At 44.4% G+C, this 25,562-nt stretch overlaps 1 protein-coding gene across 1 annotated transcript in view; it reads right to left on the bottom strand.

Annotated features, from left to right (window-relative positions):
• Positions 1–20,451, bottom strand: part of LOC119822033 (sine oculis binding protein homolog) — a 151,249-nt gene extending 130,798 nt beyond the window's left edge. The window contains exons 1-3 of the mRNA XM_038341114.1: positions 20,356–20,451; positions 6,768–6,906; positions 3,446–3,631 (exon numbers count right to left, since the gene is read on the bottom strand). Of these exons, the coding sequence (XP_038197042.1) occupies positions 3,446–3,631; positions 6,768–6,906; positions 20,356–20,451 (421 nt within the window). The remainder of the gene's footprint in view (positions 1–3,445; positions 3,632–6,767; positions 6,907–20,355) is intronic.
• Positions 20,452–25,562: the final 5,111 nt, after the last annotated feature.

Raw genomic sequence — 25,562 nt, forward strand, 5'->3', positions numbered from 1 at the left:
CTACACCCAGGGCCAGAAGCTGTCTCTGAGGGGGAAGGGCAGCTTAGCTTTGGAAAATGGGCACAAGCATGCGAGGCCAAAGCAGGGTCGATACCGAGGTAATCATGAAAACACGGGGAGATCCCTCCACCAGAGGAAAGGAGGGGGTGGGGCAGGACCAGAAGAGCAGTTCCCGGGCCCAGAAGTGAGCTCACCCACACTTCTTGTATGCAGCTGTGCAAAGGGAGTGGCAATCCAAGTGAATGTGGTATCTCTGTGTTCCCAGTCACAAGCATTCCACGGGGTTCCCTGGCTGCCAAGACGTGAATGGGATCCAGTGGAGAGCCTGCCGGAGCTCATGAACCGGCTGGAGAACCAGCACTTGCCCAGACAGAGTCTCTCACATCTGGAAGAGACACAAGTGCCTCAGATGGCAGCCCTTGAAAGCTAGGATATTCCTCTAAATGATCATGGGACGCATAGGCCCACAGATCCTCAAGGACAGCGAAGGAGTCAGGTCTCTCCTGAACATAGGGACTTCGAATGGGCGTGCAGGAAGAACCTGTATCTCCTGCCACTGCGGAACCTAGAAGCAATGGCATGGTGATAAGCATTGCTATTCTGAATGAAATGAAATGACTACTTTATATGAACAGGAATGCTGGATTGGGAGTCAGGAGACCCTAAGGACTTGGAAGACACATGCTCCAAGGGAACTATTTAACCTGCTTGAACTTTGCGTCTTTAATGACACCCAACACGCTATTTCTCAGAATTGCTCTAAAAGCTGAATTAAATTAAAGAATGAGGATGAGGACCAAGGAGATGGCACAGCAGGTGAAGTGTTTGCCGCGGGAGAATGGTGACCTACGTTTGAGCCCCAGAATCCACACAGGTGGAAAGAGAGCCAGTTTCACAAGGATGTCCTTTGAGCTTCACCATCGCCCACGCTCCACACATCATCACACACACACACACAAATTTAATTTAAAAAAAAATTCACTCAGTGAACACTAGAGTGGACCACTTTGCCAGCACAGGAAAAGCACTGCTTCCCTGCCCCGTCACAGCTTACACTATTCCAGAACACCTGCCACATGCACAGCCTGACTCTGAAAGCCTGCTCAACTCGCAGCTACCGCGAGAACTCACTAATCCTGTCCTGCCTAGCGTGACTTTCAGCCAAAGTCCTGCCCACCACATGGTTTAAGTTTCAGTTTTTTGGTAAATAGGGTTTTTGTTGGGACACAGCCACACTCCTTGATGCATGCATCATCTAAGGTGGCGTTCCTCCTAAGGCAGCAATGTCCTGGGTAGCGGTGAGAGACAGTGTGACCCACAAAGTCTACAGTCCTGCCAGGCTCTCCACAAGCAAGGTCTACTAGCCTGGCCCTAGTTTAGGAAATCAACAGTCGTCCCTTTGGGTGAGTTTCTGCTTGGTGAGAGCTAGAAGGTGGAGAACATCCGGGGTCTCGTCATACGGAACCTCGAGGCAGACAAGGCAGGGTAGAACGGATGCAGAAAAGGAAAGACATCTGTCCCTACACTTTGTTTTCCACAGATGAGTGCCTTGGAGTTCCACAGCAGACAGCAGAAAACCACTGGGGTTTGGTTACCCTGGCTTCTAATTCCTCAGAGTTCCTCCGGCTACGACTTCCAAGGCTCAGTTTTTGGCCTCTGCTTTTGCATATTTATTTCCTGATCTGATGTGGAACTAGAGTTAAATAGAAGCTGTGTGCTTGAATTCCACGTGGCTGGCTCCACAGGAAACCTCAGGGCAGGTTCTCTGGCCTCACTCCTGCTCGCCTCGGCGATGCTAATTTCTCAAGCCGTCTTCTTTGTTCAAAGAAATCTTGGAGACGGATTTGTGTCTGGATACATACCTTCCTAAGCACAAAGGATGTGCATGAAGACTCTAGTGCAGATTAGGGCTCAAAAAGAAAAAAAGAAAAAGAGGCACCCTGTTTGCTACCTAGCTCTCCTGTGGTGGCTATCCTAGGACACCCTCATCTACCCAGCTCCAGGAGGTAGGACTGTGAGCCCAGGCTATAAATAAGGGACTGAAAGGAGCTGAGCGGGCACAACCTGTCCTCTTTCACAGTGCTGCTGAGGGACAAAGCCTGGATTGAAACCCAGGTTTTCTCAGTCTGAAGCCTGGGTTCCTGCTACGTTGTCATACCCACTAATTAACACACTTGAAGCCCTCATCTAAGCCACAGAATATTCATTCAGTTGGGAGCACTACGCTTACAAAATTACCTACCCTTTTCTCGCCAAGTAGCCTACGCAAAATATGTCTTTGGTCCTTATAAACTCTGGTCCCTCTGTATCATTAAAACAATCAACCAAAGGAAAATAGTATCACCAATAAGGGAAATACTACATGATTCACCAATTATGTCAGTAATTAGCACTAACAATGAGTTTAATAACAAATGAGTCTTAATTTAATAACATAACTAATGGCCTCTATATGATAGATCAGTTTTACTTGTTAAAATATAGTAGGCCAACAAGAGAATGTGGTCAAAGCCATGAAGGAATGCTTAAAACAATGTATAAATACACTGTAACTCAAGCTTAGGAATCTGTACTAAAAATGCCCTCGCTGTTTATGGAAGCATAATCAAACGTCTATCCTCTCAAATATGAACACAAGCATTAATGTTAGCATGTTACAATAAATACTGCTATTATAACTCAGTATTTGTCAATGTTCAATTTGACACATACAAAAATAGTTAGCAATAAAAATAAAGGATTCTAGCAAAATTCCACCATTTTACGGCAAGCCAGAGTTTTCCTGGGTATTTGCATGAACCACGTCTGGAAGCTACAGAGAACACCATCAGCTCCGCCCTCCACCACCAAGATTTAATGCACAGTCACCTAATTTTCTGGAAACATAAAACAACCAATTACATTTTCATGCAAGTGGAACTCAGATTTCCATCCTTGTAAGAGCTCAGAGACAGCTTTCCAGGAATTGGAGAGGATTCTGTGGAGACGATGCATAATACAACTGGTTTCTTGAATGGATTTAGAGGAAGGCACATGCAGGAACATGTCTGCCACATGTCTTCTTCCAAAACTGTCCCTTTCCTCAGAAAACCCCAAAGGCCTGGCCCTCCTTATGCACCACCCTGTTCGATCATGTGTACATTTTGTTAACCAGTCATTGTATATATTTTATTCTAAAGGAAAAAAAGAACCAAAGTAAGTGACTACAGAGAAGGAAAGTATCTTTTTCTGAGTCTGGTGGAGAAAAGGTCTGGAGTCAGTTGAACGCTACATCCCAAGCAGAAACAGATAAGGAAATTTTAGGGATAATAGCAATAGTACATTAAGCAATATGTGAACTAACACTTATCTATAACATTCATCAAACCATCTTCATTTAAGTTGAGTTTTTAATAAACTAAGACAGCGAAAATGATTGCGTACAGACTGTTGGGGTTGTGCTTACCTGCTGGCGGCTTTATGAAAGGTGGTGGGATTAAAGGTACAATAATGGGCACATTGCCATGGTCCTTTGACCCTGCAGGTGAGTCACTGAGTCCATTCCCAGTGGCAAGGCCTGAATAGCCTGCGCTTATATTGTATGACGAAATAACACTGTCCTCCGGTAATTTTGGTTTTGGCAAGGAATTTTCTGTAAGAGAAAAAAATCATTCAACATAACCAGGAACTTATTCATTAGACTTAAATTTTTTTCCTTTATTTCTTTAAGTACATTGGTTATGTAACAGAACAAAATCTCCCTTGCAAACCTTTAAGCAATTTCCCAGAACTCCACAATCCATCCTGAAGCTTTATAGTTTTGCTACCAGCAATTTCCAAAGGGCTTTTTCTTTATAATTTGCTCCACTATGATAGTTAATATCCCAGTTGAATCTTCATGATGAATTTTAGCACTGTAAAATTCCATAGAAAATGGAGAGGCAATTAACCTTTTCTATGAACAAAGGGATATATAGCAAGCATCTCTCCCTGGCAATGGGGAAAGCCTAGAATGTATCCCAGAACGGTAGCTCTGTCCCACTGCATTATAATTCTAAGCCATGGTATAATCAACTGAACCAAACGATTACATCAAACTACAACAAAAACTACTATTGCACTGGGTATTGGTAATATCCATTAAAATTAACAAAAATGGAAATAAAATTTACACACAGATATCTTTGTATCACACAGACAAAAGGGGGAGGGAGGGGTGGGAGAGAAAGAGAGAACTTCAACCATAAGAAGCATGGGACTCTTCCCATGTTCCCCAGAGACAGACGATCACCCAGGCGAAGGACTACTGAGGCTATTAGTTTATAGAAGATAAGCTCAGGACTTGTATTTTTTTCATTTACGGCAAAATTGATGATACTATCTGCATAACGTGACGTGCACAATTTCATAGCAAGCTTAACATAAAATTTGTCATGAACATTCAATTCCACATGCCTGCAGGACGGCTCATTTACATTTCATTGGCATATAAAAAAAGAGCGCTTTCTTAAAGACGGGGAATGAAATATTTGAACAGGTATTTTGCCAATAGATTTTGATGCAGCATAAGCACTGAGCCAATAGCCAGTGACAAAGAACAGTTAGTTGTACCCACATCTTACCAAAATTCCCTCACACGTCCTTCCTCTTTTATCTTATACACAGACTCGCTTTCCAAATTTAGGTTTACTAATTCTGGAGTCACACAGGCTTCCCACTTAGGCACTCGGCACTGCTGTCCACTCAGAATCCGTGTAAATTCTGCTCTGCCATTCCTCCACAATTGCCACGCGCTAGCTGGACTTTGATCTAACCATCCACAGCTTGTTCTGCCCTTTACCCTCTGCAAGAGCGTGGGGCAGCAAGAGAGGGAAGCCGACACACAGGATGAAAATAAGGCTTCCTTTTAGAATTCCCATCCAAATGCAAGGAAGGGGGGCTCACAAGACAGCAGCAAACGCCCCCCCCCCCCATCTGAACATATAAAACCCAGCATTGCGCTTCCCAGAAAGCCCCAGCCCCCAGCACTGAAGATGCATCCAAGGGACAATGGAGCTCCAAGTCAGCAAGCACTGCTTCTCTGACTTGAGGCAGGACTGCAGCCCTAAGGTCCTCGGTCCTGGCCTGTTTTCCCATTGCTGGAAGGACGCGGAGCTGTGTCTATTTTTGTTTTCTGTTGAGCTTTGGTGTTCCGTGGAACTCTGCTTACAGGAAAGCACAACTGGGAATACATCTAAAGCGACTCTTCTGGAACCTTCTCCACCCCCAACTCCCTTTCACCCAAGGAATTTCTACACAACACGAAGGGTATAGGTATGTAAAATATGTACACAAATCAGACATTTGCTGATAACATATCATAAAGAAATTATCTTAAAACAATCCATGTATCATTGTACATGCAATTTTGCCATTTATTAAAGATGAAAGCAAGTGTGTATATTAGTGAGATGGATGTACTTGTGTAATTTTACATAGGGAAGTAAATCTTGGCTGAAATATCTGATACAATGTGATACAGAACATCATCAACATTTCTCAGTGTTGATCTATATTTTGAGTTGTAATCAATGCCAGGAACCCCACTGCACAGAATGCATAGGACAGAATGGCAGGAGCATGTTTACAGTCATTTTGGAAATTATTGAAAATTCTGTTTTAATCTCAATCCAAAACTCATTTAATGTTTTTTTTAAAAAAAAAATACAATTCAAGTCAGCTACACAGATGACATTTTTAAAAAGCTAGAACCCTCATCCAGAAACAGATGGGAGCAGATGCAGAGATCCACAACTGACCACCAGGCTGAGCTCCCGGAGCACAGTCAAAGAGAGGGAGGAGTGATAATAGGAACAAAGGAGAATCTGCATAGGACCAAACTAGGCCCCCATTCTGCAGGCGACAATGGTGTGGTGTGGGCAGTCAATGGAGCCACTGGCAGGGGACCAGAATCTAACTCTTATTCATGATCTGAGTTTGTGGAGCCCATTCTCTGTGGAGAGATAACTTGCTCAACCGAGGCACCTGGAGGGGAGACCTTGGTCCTGCCTCAGCGAGGTGATGAGACAGACTTAGCTGACTTCCCAGGGGAGGCCTTACACTCTCTGAGAAGCATATGGGGAGAGGGATGGTAGGAGTGGGAGGAGAAGAGGGAGGGGAAACTGGGATTGGTATGTTAAGTAAATAAATAAGTACACTGTAAAAAGCCAAATATTCCAAGACAATAAACCCCAAATTATACTAACTTGGCACTTAAATGCTGAGGAGTGACATTAGAAATATTAAGTCTTTGCTTTCCATAATTAAGCAATGACATTTCTCCAAGAGCAGAACTTCATAAGTATATGGTAGGAACACTGCAACTCACAACAGACAATACTCTTGCATCTGAACCAAGGTGTTTCAGGAGGCATCTGTTGTCGCTGTACGACATGACAGCCTGCACGGGGCCAAGCACTCAGGTTGCATGTTCAGAACCAAGGCCGCGGAGAAGTCGCGTGATGCATCACATGCACACGCCGCACTGCCAGCAACACCTCAGTCAGACGCATTACACATTGATTCGCAGTGAATTAGGGGCCACTATAGCTTCAAAAACCTTTTACCGTTGCCAAAGTTTGCACAACTCCCTCATTCAGTTCCTCGGTCCCATACGGGTCACAGCTCACAGTGTGGGGAGCTGAGGTTTAAGCTGCGTGTGTGCATAACAACCAAAGGAGACCCACAGCAATTCCACTCTGGCAGGGGGAGACAGTTCGTTCTCCTTTGCATGAGCAAAGAGCCTTTACCTTTTAGAACAGAAATGTGCTGCCGGCTCTCCCCATCAGTAGGGTAGCTCCTGAACTCAATGTCTTCACCGTCTTTTAATTCAACTTTGTCATAGCCGTACCAGCCAAGAAGTTCATTCATGGTGTTCTCTGCAAAGTTCTGAAAGAGAAGCAGAAGCTGCTACTCAATTCCATAATCAATAATTATTTGGAAAGAATGTACAAGTTAAATTCTGTTAGCCGTATCCCATTTCATGCCAGCCCCACTTCCCCTAGAGGACTGTTCACTTTTCAATCATGTTCAAGGCTGTAATGCATTTAAATCGCAGAATGACTCATCCAATTATGACAGGCCTTCTTCAGACAGTGGCAATTTAAAGACAATAAAAAGGTACTTGTCGATTTCATCTACGAATAGGGAGTCGTTCTTTAGCGTGTTCTTCTGCAAAAGTTCTGCAGGAATACAAAAATATTGAAAGGAAGCATGCAAAAAAAATAAGAAAATATTTTGAAAATAAAAATGAGATTTTCCTAGTTCTAATTAATTTAAATTAGAATTGCTTTCTGACTCAGTGTTGTTACTTAATGTGCCTCTTACTGCAAATAAAACAGTCTCAACAAAAACATAATTTCTCAACTGTCAGTCAGCACCGTACAAAAAGAACTGACTAGATTTCAAGGGTCCCTCCTTACAATTTTCCTTTTGCAAAGGTTTCTGTTAACTTGATAGATACTTTGTTTTATAAATTGTGCTAGTGACAGATTCATTCTCTGTGAAATCAAAGGTCACTGTGCCTTCTGAGAAGTGACATAAAAATGCCAACAAACTTGAAGTCAGCTAGATTTTGGATAAAGTTACATTATCAACTATAAGCTAATATGTGACCATAAGATGTCACTGCTGTTATCAGAGATATCAAAGTTTTATAAACAGTGGGCATGGTTTACAGATTCAATATTTATGCCAAGTGATTGTGCCTATCAATTTATCAGTTGCTAGATCCAGAAATAAAACATTAGCCTCTCTGTGTTACTGGTCTTTATACTTAAATAGCTATCAAGCAACCACAGCCTTCTCCACTGAACTAGATAACTATATCTCCTAAATTCTTTGTAGCCCGGTGAACCTTGTATTACTCTTCTTAGATACTGTCATTTCTGAATTCCACCGGGGAATATATTTATATACCCAAGTGGAGCACCAAGGCTGAGCCTGAGTGCGGAAACCCTCAACATGTGTTTCAGGTTTTCCTGAATGCTCTGACTTCAGATCTCAGAAGGGTTTCATAAAAGATATGACAGTGTTGAGCCTACAGAAATAAACCTGGCATTTCAAACCACCCGTGGGGTGCGACATTTTCCCCCCGTAGTACCCGCTTAAGTTCTAAGATCCAACTATGATGCTTTAGTACACCAGCAATTTAAAAAAAAAAATAGCCAGATTGATTTAGTGCCACTATCCTCGTGGCTAACAGCCAGCCATATCAAACTTCAGTGGGGCATTTACTCTCTCTGATGGATGGCCATGTCCACATGAAATAGACATTCTTCCCATGAACGTACAAAGGTGATATGCTCGCTATGAATACTAAGCGTAGCAGCTTCAGGAATACCACTGAGGAAAACTGGGCTAAGTGCTGTTCCATTTAATCAAAGGAGATTCCTTTAATGAGATGCTGCTCTTCCCTAAGACACGTTTCTTTCACTAACCCCAAAATGACAGTATCTCAGCACACACACACCAAGGTCCTCCACCAGAGGTCTGGCAGCAGAAATCTCCGAGGCTGATTTTTGCCTTGCATCAAAATCTGTCCCCAACAGTATTAAAAGCCAGGCTCAAGCAATCCTGTTAGGCTGTTTGCTGCTTGCCCAAATCTCTAGGAGAACCTTGCCAGGAAGACGGATGTTCTTCTGCATAGTCAAGCCCAGCTACCACATCTGGTTTGGTGCACCCTTTCCTAGTTCAGTCTGAAGGCTCGTGGTACCCTACTTGCAAGACACTACTTTCTCCACTGTTTCTACGTTCTGAAGTCACACAAAGGCTACAGATGCATAATTCATGCATCAACCTCCCAGCTGAGGAGATAGATTTGTTTGCTTTAGTCCAGCTGCAAATCCATTCATTCATCCTTCCAGAGCCAATCTGAGGGATCCATGCAGAATTTTCAGACATCAGATAAAAACTGAAACCTCAACTGGATTATTGACACCGAAGTCATATTATTTGGACATTTTAACAAAAACAAAAACTCAGGTTTATTTATGTTTTCTGTTGGAAACTCATAGCCATCATGAAACAGTCAATATGAATTTGATCTATTCCATGCTTTTCAAGTTACTATAAATGTCAGGGAAGTAACTACAAAAGGTTCCTTTTCTTGTCACTGAAAATGAAAATAAATGCCATATTGTTCTGATATATGAGTGCAGGGGCAGGAAACAACAGGTGTATAGGAGCTCAAGTGATAAATCCAAACCATTTGAGAAGGAAGGAACATGGTGAAAGAGAGAAATTGAATATACACACATGTACACATACATACATACATACATACATACATACATACATACATACATACATACATACAAAATAGAGAGGCTAGAGAAATGGCTCAGCAATTAAGAGTACTGGCTGCTCTTCCAGAGGACTCAGGTTCAATACCCAGCACCCACAAAGCAGCTCACAACTGTCAGTAAGTCTAGTTCTAGGGGAATCTGAATGCTCTCTTCTGACCCCTATGGGTCCTGCACACACATGGGACATAGGCATACATGCAGGCAAAACACCCATTCACATAAAACTAATAAAATTAAAACCAAAAAGAGATAGACAATAAACTCTCCCATACCCACTTGAGTTAAGAAGCCAAATATCCTCAAGGCATAAAACATTTAATTGCCTAAGTTTCTAGATAGAGCTTAATACTCTAGATAGCACATGGACTCATTACATTGCAAACCAAAGTAAAGGAAAGAGATTTTTGCCATTGTCATCTAACACTCCCGGTGATGTAAATTATGAAATGTTCACGGCCTAGACATGTTTTCAACCCTTTCTTGCAGAGAATTCTAATAACTCTTGCTTCGGCTGTAAATAAACAAACAAAAAAACAGGGTTTCTCTGTGAAGCTCTGACTGCCATGGGTCTTACTGTGTAGACCAGGTTACCCTCAAACTCACAGAGATCTGCCAGTGAGTGCTAAGATTAAAGTCACACCTTGCTTCCTGTTCCAGCATTCTTATAGTATAGTTCTTTAAAAAGCAAATTTTTAATTTAAAAAGTAGTTCTTTCTTATGTTGTTTCTTGTTTGTTTGTTTGTTTGTTTTTGTTTAAAGGGAGACGGGCAAGACCAAAGCAAGGCAACAAGACTTCTTGATAAGAGGGGACAGGTGCTGCTGTCCTGGGGCAGGGGGAGGGAAGTATGAAATGTACTTCCTCAACCCTTCAAGCAACATTTCTCCTCAAGACCTCAGGCAGGAAAAGTCTCCACAGTTAAGAGTTCCTACTGCTCCTTCAAAGGACCCAAGCTCAAATCCCAGCATCTACATAGCAACCAGAAACCATCGGTAGCACCAATGCCTGGGACTCGGATGCCCTCTTCTGGCCTCCAAAAGTACCAGGCACACATGTGGCACACAGACATACATGTATGCAAAACACCCTTACATACAGAATAAATTTGCTTTAGAAGTCCCTCCTCGCTTTAGAATTATATGAAATCATTTGAAAAAACAAAGCAGCTTTTGCAAATAAATCCCAGAACGATGGTGACCACACAAGCATGAACTCTACTGAGCAGTCGTTATTTCAAATACTTTATCGTTGCTCTCAGGAACCACCAAAATGTGCCAAAAACTGCAATATTTTGGCAACTGAATTATATTCTACAGACTGTTTTCTTGTCTTTGGAAGAGACACAAATCCTCTCTCATACTATGTGGTCCAATTTGAGTTTGGAAAATAGGTCACTAAAATTAAAATGCTAATTTCTAAGTCTTAGAGCACTTTGCAGTGTTTCCACGCCATTTACATCTGTGTTCCTTTCGGCAGGCCTGCATGCTTAGTTTCCACAATAAATTCCTGGTGAACTGAAGTGAAATCCTTATTTGATGACAGAAAATCGGAGCATGGAAGATCATGGAGCATCAAACCGAAATAGGGGTCTTCCCATTCTTTTTTTCTCTAACTTAATTTTTCTTAATTTCATATGTGAGTACTATATTTACATCATTTCCACCCCTCTCTCTTCCCCCTCCAACTCTTCCAGTGCCCCCAAACTCCTTCTCAAATTTACTACCTCTTCTGTATTATTGTTACTATATAACCATACATAAACACCCACGCATGCATGCACACATCACTGGGTCCATTTTGCTATTGTGCATATGGATTGGGTAATATAAGAGGACTTATTCTTGGAGAAGACTGCTTCTTTCCATCTCAGCAGCCATTAACTGCAGGTAGCTCTTCACTTAGGGGTGGAGCCTTGTTCCTGGTGATGTCATTATGCAAATCTTGTTTTGACATCCACATTGTTGAGACTAATCTTCTGATCCATTTATTTATTTTTATTTATTTATTTATTTATTTATTTATTTATTTTGGTTTTTTTTTGAGACAGGGTTTCTCTGTGTAACAGTCCTGGCTGTTCTAGAACTCACTTTGTAGACCAGGCTGGCCTCAGACTCACTGAGATCTGCCTGCCTCTATCTCCCAAGTGCTGGGATCAAAGGCGTGTACCACCACCTCCTGGCCCTAATCTTCTGATTCTTATGCCAAGCTTAATTCTACTATAGATGCAGCGGCAAAGGAGCCAATTTACCTCCTGGGTCAATCAAGAACTTACAAAGAAATCATACCATGAAATGTCAGTGTTATCAAGTGACTTCCAACCAGAATGCATCTGCCTCTGTTGAAATTTTGCTTGCATTTGGAGTGGATTGTTGGTCTGTCGTCTCCTTAATTAGCTGTATTGTTGGAGATGGGATGTTCAAAATTCACAGTTAAAACGGAATCGTCTCCTTGTGCAACCTTTTGACATCACATGTGGCTGAGTGCTTTGTCTTTTCAATAGCCACCCCATCTCTTTCTTGTGTTCTCTTATTTCCCTTCCTTATCTCTGGGGCTCCGAGGAAGAGATCAACAGTCCTATCAATCACTTAGTCGGGAGGCAGCTCTCATAGAGTTAAATAAACAGTGAGGCCATAGATATGTAGGAAGAAATTTCCCTGCTTCTTCATTCCTTCTTTGTCTTTCGTGTGTGTGTGCGTGTGTGTGTGTGCTCACCCACACGCATGCACCTGTATGTAAGCGCATGTGCACGTGTGTGTGGAGAACAGGAGGAAGCGGGAGTGCCCTCAATTGCTTCTCCACAGGGTTTCTTTTGAGATAGGTTCTCTCACTAAACCTGGAGATCACCAATTCAGTTAGATTTGGCGCCTATAAAACCCCATGAGTCCTATTTCTGCTCCTGAGGCTCTTCAGAGCTGAGGTTACAGGCAAGCGTGCTGTGCCTGCAGTTTTATTTGGGTTCTGGGGATCTGAATTCAGGTTCTAAGACTTGCAGTTTTACACACTAAGACATTTCTCCAGCTGTTCTTTACACCTCCAGAGCTCTCTTGATACTAGGAAACTCTGTGTGTGTGTGTGTGTGTGTGTGTGTGTGTGTGTGTGTGTGTGTGTGTGTTCATGTGTGTGTGTGCGTGCGCCCACATGCATGCAATTCTTGTTGAATCTTAATTCCAATGACATTTCTTTGACACTCTCATTCAACTAGAATTCTGTCTTATACAAATGTCAAAGTTCAGCGCTAGAATTGCAGCTCAGTTGGTAGATTCTCCTCTCCTATGCACGAAGCCCTGAGCTGGGTCCCCAGCACTGCATAGACTGGATATTGTGGCGCATGCCTATAATCCCAGCACTGTAGAGGATCAGAAACTCAGGGCCAACCTCTGCTACATAATGAGGTTGAGGTAGCCTAGGCTACATGAAACCCTGTCTCCATTTTCTTCAAAGATAATGACAATACTCGTGAGCACCCTCATACTTCTGAATAGAACTCTAATTCCTACAACTTTTAGAAAGGGTAATTTGACTTCATGAGTTAAAAGCCTTAAATATTTAAATACCACTTGACTTGGTAATTTTATTTGTATTGATTTTAGCAACTAGCCTAAGAAAACAGGTACAAAAAGATTTATGTTCAGGAATACTTATCTCAGTGCCGTTTTCTTAGAAAAAAAAAAAACCTGCATGCCAAGCAACTGGAAACTGGCTGAATAAATGTCAGTCTAATCAGACAATAGGATACATTTTGCCACTAAAATATATACAATAGATAAATTTTAGTGACTTGAAAAGCTATTAACAATATACTAATTTTTAAAAGAGAACTGATTTTTTTTAAAAAACCACACATAGAAAAGAGCATAAAACTATGATGCTCATAGTAATTATTCTAGTAGGAAAACTAAAGCTTTATTTTGCTTTCTATTTCCTGTCTAATATTTATTTTATTACTTTTATATTTATGGGGTGTGTGCCTGTGTGTGTGTGTGTGTGTGTGTGTGTGTGTGTACATGTGCATGCAGGTGCCTGTGGAGGCCAGAAGAGGGCATCAGATCTTCTGAAGCTATAGTCCAAGCAGTTGTGAGCCACCCAACATGAATGCTTCAAACCAAACTTAGTTCTCTGTGAGAACAATGTGTTCTCCTAACTCATTCTATTTCTTCTGTCATGACTCTATGCTGCTTTTATAAAAATAAAAAGCTAACTTTAATTAAAAATTAATTAACATTTAGTCTCACTCACAGGCAACTATATCAGTCATATCCACAGTTTAAATGATATTAAAAATAATCTGTCAGTCACATTACTTCACTTCTCAACATTCTGACATGTATTACCAAAAGGCAGAGCACTTGGGAGATACTTTCAAAGGAAAAGGAAAATCCAAATCCTGAACAATTCACAAGCTGGCGAAGAGAGGTCTGGGGAAGGGAAGTGCTGGGTTGGTTTCAGATAACAGAAAGATAATCAGCTTTGGAAAATATTTTTCTCTGTCTTGCTATGTCCACAAGTGTTCCACCTGACTTCTGGGGTCCACGCTCGAAGCCTCATGGGCATACTAAGACAGAGAGATAAAGGAAGGGAGAGAAGCAGGGGCCTTGCTCCATTCCAGAGTGAAGTAAGAATGAACTTGCTTAGAGCAGTTTCAGCATGGACCCAGAGCTGAGTCTAAGTGGTCTCTCGTAACAAAGACCCAGTGGACTAGTTTTATTTTATGGTCATACTAAGAAAAAGGTCAGGGAATGGAATTTAGATAGAGCAGACGAGATGTGTAAAGAGCCCCTCGCCGATTACAAAGTGCTTTCGTATTTATAGTCCCACTGGGTCAGATGACATAAGAAAGACTCCCACTGATGAGGGATTAGGTGGCCATCACCAGGCACAAACTAGTAAAGCGTGGTCTGATTAGCACTCGAGGTATGGATTTCCTACACTGAGCTCTCCTTGTTGGGTCTGGCTGCAGCTTCCTGGCTTCAGGCCCTTTAGAGACGATCACTGTGCTCTATTTTGGGTCACTTTTCAGCATTGCCATCACCCATCTCCAGGCTGATCTCAATACAAGGGATGCACCATAACGCAGAGAGCCACCGAGAACTGCTGAGGACGGTCTCACTCTCCTGCCGATACATTCCAAACCCGATGGCTATCCAGTTGTCATAGGAAACCCAAATCATGTGCTGCCACATATGAAATCTGTGTTTTTCCATGAGATGGGCGGCAAACAATCACGTGCCCCATTTTACTTGGCTGCCAAGACATCAACTGCCTTAGAAGGGTCAGAGGCATGCTGTGAAACTGTGGATACTGGCCCTCCCTGGCACGGTGGCAGGCATGGCAGGTGTACAGCTGCATGCAGCTGTGTCTTATCACAGCTGCAAAAGTAGCCTTAAAAAAAAATCACCAAAACTTGTTGCATCATTTCCCTGCCTGTGCCGGACGGAGTCACTAGCCTTCATGCAGTATCTCATTCCCCAGGCTTTCGCTTAGATGAGAGAGACTAATGACCGTCTGTCTGTCTACAGCCCCTAAAATAAACATCCAGCAGACCTTGTTCACGTGAGCCTCCATGCCTACGTGTTTCAACTGGTACTGTTTTTAAAAAGGGATCTATTTTCCCCTCCTTTTACACTGCACTATCCCTTCTCTTTCAGGGAAATAGTCAACGACTTCATCAGAAAGAGCAAGATGTGGCAGGCATCTCAGCCCCAAAAAGGAAGTTTTAGCCAACAGGAGTGCTATTTATGATTCACCTTCTCGTTTTTTCTGTTCTAACATTTTCTTTTCCAAAAAGAAGTGTAAAGCCTCAATCAGTCAAATGGACATTTCCTCGGGCGTCAAGATCTAAAGAGTCTGGCCTTTCTCTGGGATCTCCGTTTAGAGAGTCACTCATGCTCACTAATATTTACTCTTCGCGGAGGCTCTGTTTTTGACTTTCCTTAAAATTCTGTTACCTCTTGGTTCCTATAAGTCTGTCTTTCACACAAGAAAAGCAGGGCTTGGCTCCTTGGAGCGGGGCTTGGCAAGCGCAGAGGCAGGAAACACAGAAGGGAACGAGTCTGTCAGACTCATTTTCTTCTATTTCAAATGTTTATTTCAGATTTGGGAGGAAGTGGAGTGGTTCCTTTCCATTTCCTAGTATTTGGAAACCTACAAGTTGTATACGGCTTCTCCACCGTACTCGACAGGTCATCCATGGAGACTCTTCTAGAAGCCCCCATCCTACCAGAGCAGAGCACGTAGCTCTCTTGTTGCACCCATCTCCTATGGCTGTAGCCTGAGTCCCTGAGATGGGCAACTGAGAGCAAAGTCAAAGGCGCAGCAACATCCCCACTCTGCTGCACCCCATAGGCTGGGGCCAAGCCTGACTTATCTGCATAGGGGCTCAGCCCAGCCACAAAGCACACCTGAGGCTCCTGCTCAGCCTGATACTATGCCTGAAGGGCTTGCGTGGGATCTGGTCCCAAGCCCGGTACTAAGTTCCTGGGACGTTCTGCAACTGACCCTACGACAGTGTTTTCCGAGCTAAGACTTAAGATTGCTTGCCTTGGCCCTAAGTTCATGTCAGCCTTAAACACACAGGCTTTTCCAACCCATACTCTCATTTCTCTCATTTTCTTCCTTCATCAAGTTATTCAGCTCCTCAGTTCTGCACCTTGTTTTACTGTCCTTGCGATCAACAGAGGCCATTTCTAAAGCTGCACAGAGACCACCAGAGAACAAACTAGACAATCCCTAAGGAAAGTTTCCTGCTAATACTAACAGATGTGCACACCTCAGGCTGTGGGAAGCAGGATCAAGGTATAATTTTAGGCACAAATTAGCTATTGGTGCTATTTGTGGGCAAAAACCTTCTGCAAGGGTGAGACCTTGTGACATTTTACACAAATGACCCTGTAGTTGAGTACTTGATAAAGAAACCAAACATTGTAAGTCAGGGAATGATGGGTTGTGTAAGAGGTTTCCAGGCCAGAGCGCCTAATCTGATCACATTAGTTTTGTCAAAGAGTTTTAAAAGAAAAAATTTGACTAATGATCGCTACTTACAGTTTAGAATGTTTTGTGCTATTGTTTGGGACCTACTGGTCACCGTTCATTGAGATTTATGTGCACAAATACATGTCTTGATCACAAAAAGTTTAGACATATATTCATTAATACATAGCTTATATATTCAATCGACCGTGTTCTAGAAGATACAATACTCCTAAGCTAATTAATTCTTCCATATACTGGAATTCCTCCATCTTGACTCCCATGTATTGTGACACATGTGGATTGACAATATATCAGGGTCTAACTGACACAGATAGAGTCCCCATAGTCATTTTAGAAGCCAATAATAATAATAATAATAATAATAATAATAAGCCCTTTTTGATTGCTGTCTTTTTAAACATCCTCTTTACTGATCACTAGTTAAGAAGACATACTAATTGTAAGCACAGCATTCAATTTTTCTCTAAGCCAGGAAAAATTAGGTTGAAAAGAAGAAACAATAAGAAACATCATAATGCTCACAATAAAAGATAACGCATTCCTGCTGGGAAGATATTTCCCCTTGAAGTACATCACAGCCAAGCTATGCCAAGTCGTGTACTTTTCACACACAAAATTATATTGTATCAAATTTAAATTTGTTACAACTGCCATATCCATTAAACGAGTGATAACAGAAATGCAACTCGATATCTGATATAGTGAGACAGCCACCAACATCAGCTCCTAGCCACAGGAAGACCACCTCCACTGCCATTGCTGCTGTCAGCTAAACCCCAGCCGGTTTGTCGGCTCCAGCCATTTTTAACTATCGTGTGGTTGTCATGCTTAGGAAATCTTGAAGAAAGTCTCTGGGTGAGGCAGTTTTGTTGGCCATTCTCATCACTCCCCATTTGCCGCACTTAAAATAGACACTTGTACCGGTGTCCTTTCTATTACCCAGAGGAGAAAAAAAAAAATCTCCTACACACCAGTCCCTTTTCTTTCAGCTCACAGAGAAGCAACTCAATCCAAGCAGTGTTGAAACCTGAGTAGGTCACTGTACACCACGATAAAATTCCCTAATCCCCGGGCCAAATCTCCCCAAGGGGGGCCTCCTCCTGATCCTCCACTTCCCAGGCTGACTTTTCCATTCCTCTCTCCTCTTTCCCCTTTCATTTCCCCTACCTTCAAGCCTTGATATGCGATCCGAGGTGGGAGCTCAGGTTTCCGTTTTTACAGCTTAGGCCCCGCTAGCTGTATACATTCCTTTCTCTCTGCTGGGCAGTGATTACTTACCAGGGCTTAGTTTACACTGGTCCAGATGAAAGCTGTTCAGATGAAGGCAAATACAGCCAAGCTGCCCCAGCGGCACTGATATGAAGCTGTACAAGGCTACATTGTGTTCTCGATGACATTTTGTTGCACACATTTTTATACAGGGCAAGCAACTTGTTATGTTACCCTATACTTCAGCTCAGGAAGCTGAAGGGATAATAATACCATGAGGAATAGGGAGGGGCTTTGTTGGTGTGGTGATTAATATTAAAATCAGAAAAATATTAATGAGTTCAAAATAACTCTGTGACTTTGAGAATTTACTTTTTAGGTAAGGATATTTGGGTGTTTTTTTAATGATGTTATATTAGAAAAATGCTTATAAAGCCACTAGACGCCCTGGAATGGCAGGCACGGACATGACTGAATGTTGCCAGGGTCTTTCATATTGTTCCAAACTAGAGGGGAAAAGTGCCACAATCGAATCATGTGTTGCTTTAAAAAAAAAGAAAGAAAAAGAAAAAGAAAAGAAATAAAAAGGAAATAAAACTTCTCATTTAATCCTACAGATTGAAACAAGGATTAAGACTCCAAATAGTAGAAGCAGTTTAGAGAAAAAAAATAACATTTTAAAAAGAGGAAATTCTGTGCATCCAGGCTAATCCCACTCTCAGTCTTGCAGCATGGGCTGAAAACTGTGTAATTTTCCCCCTTCACACAATGTTGTTTTTGTTTCTTCCTCACTAGTTCAGACAAACATCTGTTATACTGTAGAAGGACAACTATCTCCCAAACCACTGAGTGCGCCTGCAGCCAAAGCCAACAGCACCAGCCCCAAGCACTGAGCACAGTCAGCCTTTATATCCAGCCGGGATAACGTTTCACATGTTTTGATTAAAATTAGCTAATTTGTAATTCTAGAACCTATGAAACTTAAAAGCTGCCATCCATATAGAGGGCATTAGGCAGCATTTGAAAGGGCCAGAGCTATCTGTGATTTCCTAGTGGCCTTCTCTTGTCGGGCCCCCACTGTTCATTTAAAACGACACGGAAAGTAATGTAGAAACACAGGACAAGAGGGAAGGGCCAGAACTGCAGGGCACACTCTGCCTCATGGAGAGAAAACAACTTTTACTTCTTCCTTCCTTCCTTCCTTCCTTCCTTCCTTCCTTCCTTCCTTCCTTCTTTCCTTCCTTCTTTCCTCTCCTCTCTCTCTCTCTCTCTCTCTCTCTCTCTCTCCTCTCTCTCTCTCTCTCTCTCTCCTCTCTCTCTCCTCTCTCCTCTCTCTCTCTCTCTCTCTCTCTCTCTCTCTCTCTCTCTCTCTCCTCCCTTCCTTCCTTCCTTTCAATGCCTATCATTGGAATCAATGGTGGCTTCTGTTACAGGGGATGGTACTAATTTTCAGAGCAAAGCTTTACTTTTCCAGACGGATCCCTCCTTCTTCCAGACATAAATTCTTCACCCCCTGAAACAACAGCCTTACTTCCAAAAATGCGGAATACTGGTGAGACTTCCGAGAGAGAGGTACAGCTACAAACAGACACCTAGTTACACAAACGGCATAAGCTGTGTTTGCCCTTTCTGAGCATGGGCTTCACCAAGGCACTCTCCCTAAATAGGCTTGTTATAACCAAGAAGACGCCAAAACTCAGTAACAGTGAATTAGTCCCATATCATTTTTAACCAGTTTGCCTTTCAAATACAAACGTAACCAAAAATGACAAAGTCACCTGACTGTATTGAGGATTCTGTGCAGAAGTGGAGAACACCAAGAAACGCAAAAAGCAAGCCTTATACTTTTTTTTTGTTAAGTCATAGAAACAAAACTATATACATAAAGGGATTTTTTTTAAAAAAAATTGTGAAACTTGTCACATCCACACAAAATAAAAATCCTCGCCCAGGCAAAACGCACAACTTTGAGGAATATAAAGAAGTGGGGTGAAGTGGGGTCCAAGCTGAACGATGTTCTCTGGCTTCAGTGCGAACAGCTGGAGCGCCAGGAGGCTGCTCTCGCCACCTCTGGAGCACCGCTGGCCTGGCAGGGAGCCCGGCCTCGTAGAGAGGACTCTGGGATGGCCTTCGTGAACAATGGGCAGGCGGCTGTGAAGGCCGCCCCTCAGACAGCTGGCTTTCAGCCGGGCTTGCCCGATCTGCTAACTGGAAAGTGAGGCGTGCAGAGGCGAGCTGGAGACCCGGGGCAGCGACGGAGACAGGCGGCCGGGGGCGGCAGAAGCGAGCCCGCTGGCTGTACCGTCGCTGACCCGCGCCGCTCCGGGCCAAGCCTCGAGCACTGACAGCTACACGGCCGCAACTGGCGAGTTGGAGCAAAGAGGGATCATCGAGCTTGGGGACGAACTGGGAAGAGGGGTGGAATCCAGGTATCCCAGTGCCCCGTCTCGGCAGCTCTTAACTTTGGAGGGGTCCGAAGGCTCATTTCCGAAAAGGAAAGAAAGACTACACCGACCATTGCGAAAGCCACTGCGCCATGCCCACTCGCCACTGGGGTCCGGTACCCTCGCCCTGAAACATCTGCACTAATCTAGGGTTTGTGAGGTTAAATAGTATCTGTTCCCCCGCCCCCATCAGATCTGAGGTTGGCAGATTTCGGGATGCAGCCCGTGAGTTGGCCTCGGTTTTGCACCTGGAGGAGGAGCTGAGGCGTCCCGGGGACCCGATAGAAACTGACAAGCGCGCCCCTGTCGCCCCCCCACCAAGCCTACACAGCCCGAAGGGAACGGACGGAAGAAAGAGCTCGGTCTCCCCGGCCGCGGAGTCCTAAAATACCTTCATCTCCTCGTTGATCTCCCTCTTCACGGGGTGAGCCGGTTTCCGGCTCCTTTTATTTTCCGGAGGTCTCCCTTCTTTCTCCATTTCTGCCATGTTTTTGTGTCTGGTTTCTGTGGAGATGAAATGGCTGCTGCCGCCGCCGGCGGTGGTGGTGGTGGCGATAGCGGTGGCGGTGGCGGAGGTGGAGGTGGTGCTGATGGTGGCAACGCTGGCGGAGGTAGCGGTGCTGGCGGGTCCGGGGCTGGGAGGGGGGAGGCAGGCGAGGGAGGAGCGGGGGTCTCTTCTAGCGGCGGAGACCGTCAGTGGCCGTCACGGGGAAGGGTAGCCCGGGGAGTCTCGGGGATGCCGCCGCCGCCGCTCCTGCCGCCGCCGCCGCCGCTCCTGCTGCCGCCGCTACCGGTGCCGCCTCCGCCGCTCCCGCTCCCGCCGCCGCCGGGCTGCATCCTCGGGGCCCCACGGAGTCGTCAGCCATCTTCCTGAGCTCTGTCCGTCCGCATGGGCGAGAGGAGCGCCAGCCACGGCGGAGACAGCTGCTCTGGGCGTGCGTGCGTGGATATGTGTGTGCGCCCGGGAGAGCGCGCCAGCCCCGGCGCCCTGCGCCTCCCGCGAGCCGAGCCGCGGGCGGAGGGAGGGACCGCGCGGGGAGGGGTCCGAGGAAGGGGAGGATGGGGGGGTACTAGGCCAGCCCCCCGCTCGCGAGCGGGCGTGGCTTCCCGGTCGCTGTAGACGCCGATGCTGCGCCTCTTCGGGGGCTGCTGGCGGCCGCCTGCTCCTGGGCGCCGGGCACCGGCACTCCTCGCAGCCGTCGCCTCTCCGCGACGATCCCTGCACGGCAGCGACTGGCAGACCCCCTACCTGCTCCTGAACTCCGTGACGTGGGCTCCGGTGGGCTCAGAGTTGGCTTCTGAGTCTGACCTAAAGGCCGCTAAGGCAAAACGTACTGGGGTGAAGGGTGGAGATTGAGCAGTGGTAGGGAGCAGAGACCCGAAAGCAGAGCGAACACTCGGCCCCGGGCTTAAGCGCTGAGTAGCCGAGTGAAACACAGACCGGACCCACCGCTCAGACTCGAGTGTCCTGCTCCGGGGGCCACCGCAGACTGCGTGGAGGCTGGATATTCCTTAGAGGGGTCCCCAGCGCGGCGCGCCCTCAGACTGTTTGCCAGGAAGCTTTCGCCTTCCTGAGAACGACTTAGAAGTAGGACAACTCAACCTTCAACCTCCCTGATTTCTTTCTTTCTCGTTCTCTCTCCCTTCCCCCTCGGCCCCACGCGCACTCTTAGGCACTGTTACAAAGTAGCATCTTTACCCGGTGACCCCGCGTGCACCCTCATCATGCCCAGAGCTTTAATAGAAAGGGTTGGGCTTAGTGGGTACTGCTGTGCGCCCAGGATCCCGCGAAGGACCCCTCCCTCCAGGAGCCCCACGCCCTCGCCACGCCCAGCAGGACCCTCTCCTCTCCGCGGGGTTCCACACTCTTCCACGGAGACTCGAATCTGCGGGTTCCAGAGCCCAGCTCTCCAGGGCTCACGTGCCTCCTGTTGGGCCGACTCTGTCCACGCCCTGGGCCAAGGTCGACTGCGCCTGTCCCGGTCTTTTGGGTTGAGGCATTGGTGTGAACCATTTGATCAGGCTCCAGAGACTCACAGCTCTGAATGCTCCTACACACTGCAAAGGGACACCTCGACGTTCCTGGCTCAGTTTTCCCGTGCCGCTCCACTTTGTAATTACCTGACACAATGTGATATGGGGGTGTCCATTGTTCCACGGCTTGTTATTATAGAGTGTTCATTATGACAGTGGTGGAATTTTAAATTACACATTTTTAAGTACTTAAAAGATAGAATGAAATCGATGTGGGGGTATGAGTAAGCTTTTCATTAATATCTCAGTTTGGCCTATCAAGTGGGGTTCATTCTGAGTATTGCATTGCCTCATTTACATTTTAGCATTGTTTTCTCTCTTAAGTGTCGAATTAAAGATATCTGGGAGCATACTCCGGAGGGCTGAACACCTCTGTGAAACCTATTTTGCATTTTAGCATAATTTGTTTCGTACACACCGAATTCCAAATATTTGTGAATGTGCCCTGGAAAACAAGTCTTCCTTACAAGAGGGGGGGGGGTTGCAAAGGGGAGCAGTACCTGGCTCCTCCTACTCCTAGTAGCCTTCTCTCCCAAGCCATTCAGGAGGTCTGAGGGAACTGCTATGAGTCAACTTGCCCTGTTAGGGTTCCTGGTGAGGGGCTGGAACCCTGGGAAGGGGATCGGAGAGTAACACCTGGGACTCTTAGCAAGGTTTCAAGTTTAAGAAAGGGGGGATGGAAACCGAAGGAGCCATTTTCAGTTACAGTGATTTTTTTTTTCAGTAGCCATGGGAGCATATCCAGGTGCATCCAGCTTGGGAGTCCCAAGCCCTCTGGCTGGGTCCCGAAATTTGCAGTAGACCTTGGAAAACCTTCAGCGACCCAATAAGGAGGCTAAGAGAAGCCCAGATCTATTTACCCTTACACCCCTTTCCAGACCACTAACTATGTGGTGTTCTGTGGGCTGTGCTTTAAGCAAGGAGTGTCTCCATGATACTGTTGCTGGTAGAGGAAAAGAAGGGAATCCTTGGGGGTGGGGTGGGGAGGTTAAATCAGAATTTCACCGAGACAGTATATGAATGGGAGCAAGTTTGTTCTTTCTGTTCCGTCCTCTTAGCTAAAGACGTGGTGGGAAAACTTTTCTTCTTACTTTCAAAAAGTGTAAAACTCCAGACACGTGTTGTAAAACAAACTATGCAATGGGAAACCTTTGTCTTCTGGAAATATATTTAAGTCATCTCTGTTCCATTTGGTGCCAGAGCTGTCACAATTGATTCACTGTTATTCAGCTGATATCAAGTAACAAGTTGTATACCCCCAGTCTTAGCTACAGTTTCACAAGGTAAGAAACAAGTAAACAGAAAAGGTAAACTATAGCCCAGTTGTATATTTAGAAGCAGCTGCACTTCTTTCAAAGAAAGTGACTTTAAAGAAATAGCCCAGGTGTTTGATAAAAAAAAAAATGACACCAATCAGCCACCTGTTCCTTTGTGCCCTCCAGAAAACTGAGGTACGACGATGGGATCAGAACCCATGAAGCACGCCTTGAGTGGCAACGGAAGCACAGGAAGTATATCTGAGGAAAACTGCGGGTCTGACCTGAACTTTAGAAATACGATTGCTACACATTCATGAATCTGTGATTCCCGAAATGTATCCCAGGACACCTTTAAAGCAGGACTAGATGCTTTATACACTTGAGATCTGGAATCAGATCACGTTCCCTGGATAACTTCTTTGTAAAATTATAGCTGTGGGTAGAAACAATAACATAATAATCCTCTGAAGACTCCTCTCCCCCACCCCCACACAGCACCCAAGCCTCCCCCTCCCGGTATACAATTACCTCAGTTTCCCTCTTGTTACCCCTGCCAATCACCACAAGAGACACAGGCCCATTCTGTATATTCCTCAGATGCATGTTTGTGCTTTCCCCTCTTTAGAGTTGTTCTTGATCTGAATTTGGGTCTGCTTTATATAAAAAAACACATCAGAAAACAGATGGGAAGACCTCAGAGTGGTCTTCTGTAGATTGTTGTTATCTATAGACCCCTCCTATAGATATTTGTTATCACCCAGAATTGATTAGTGTACCCTAAAAATCCATCTTAAAATGATTCCCTGTGTAATATTTGAAATGAACGTTCATCTTGAACAAGTTTAGTGCTCTAGCTAAAGGAGAAGATTAAAATATAAATATTATGCTGAATACATGATAGGAATTGCCTCACTTAATATTCATAAAACCCCCTGCAGCTACTTTTGTTATATCGCAATCACATAAGGAAGCTGAATTTTACACAAGTTGCTAAGAAGTACTAGGATGTGGACTCATAGCTTCCTGTCCAGTTCCAGCTCTGGAGTTTTAAATGCTATGCTAGTCTGACTTAAATGAATTCTTGTAACAATCTATGTTTTACCTAATCTAAGGCCCATATTTTTTCAGATCTAAGATTAGAATGTATTTTGCCTTGAATTCTTACTTTTTTAAGTGGTATCTATTTCCTGCTAATGGTACATAGAGTAACAATGTATTTCCCAATCAGTAGGGTATAAGATTTCCTTGAGGTTAGGCTGCAACAACCAGTCTTAGGAAAAATTCCAGAAGCATAAAACAAGCCTGCTTTTCTAGCTCCAACAGAGTAGGCTAAGGACCATCGTGGATCTCTTTAACCGTTATCCTCTGCAGTGGCTTGGGATGCGCTTCACACATGCATGTACCTTCACCGTCACTGTCGCAAAGAAGGAAACCTTCACATAGCGGTGACATGTACATTGTCTAGATAGTCACAGACATCTGACCGACCCATCGGGAAGCTGGGATGTTCAATCCTTCCAAGTCCTCCAAAAGATGTAAGAAATAAAATAAAAGGAGAAGTAGAGACAAGTATTCGATGTTTGCATCACAAACATGTCTTCAGTTCATTGCAATGTGGTTGTTAGTGTCAACCAGTGTTAACATTAGGACTCTATTTTTTTTCCAGACCAAATACATGTACAATGATTGGTCTTTTTGATTAAAATCTGCTTCAGAATCCATGATTATGTTTAACTGCAAAAAAAAAAAAAAACAAATTGCTGGGATGAATTTCAAGAAGAGTTCTAGAAATAGCATAGTTCTAGTTAACATGGGGCTTTAACTATGGACAACAGAAGGGTTCTCAGGAGTCTGAGACCTGAAATTCCACAGGAACTCTGCCTCCGGTCTCCTATACATCTGCTTCTTCATGGGTTTTGCTGTTGCTGTTGCTTGCTTTCTGTTTTTGTTTTCTTGAGAATGGGCACCTGTCTGAATTTATTGTTTATTTATTAATTAACTCAATTAATATGTGTTGAAGGCCCCAGCACTGTTTCTGGGTGCTTGGCAGTAGCAAATATAACTTGACAGGTTCTCAAATCTCATAATGTGTTTGCTTTTTGTTTGTTTGTTTTTTGTGACAGTCTCGCTTTGTAGCCTAAGATGAACTTGGATTTGAGATTCCTTTTCTCATCCTCCCCAGGGCTGGGATTGTGAGTGTGTGACATCATGTCCAATGTGCGGCACCATGTCCAAGTGTGTGACATCATGTCCAAATGTATGACACCATGTCCAAGTGTATGACACCATGCTCAACCCTCGCAGA

Source organism: Arvicola amphibius, chromosome 8, assembly GCF_903992535.2.
Source record: "Arvicola amphibius chromosome 8, mArvAmp1.2, whole genome shotgun sequence".
In the NCBI taxonomy this organism is placed as follows: Eukaryota; Metazoa; Chordata; class Mammalia; order Rodentia; family Cricetidae; genus Arvicola; species Arvicola amphibius.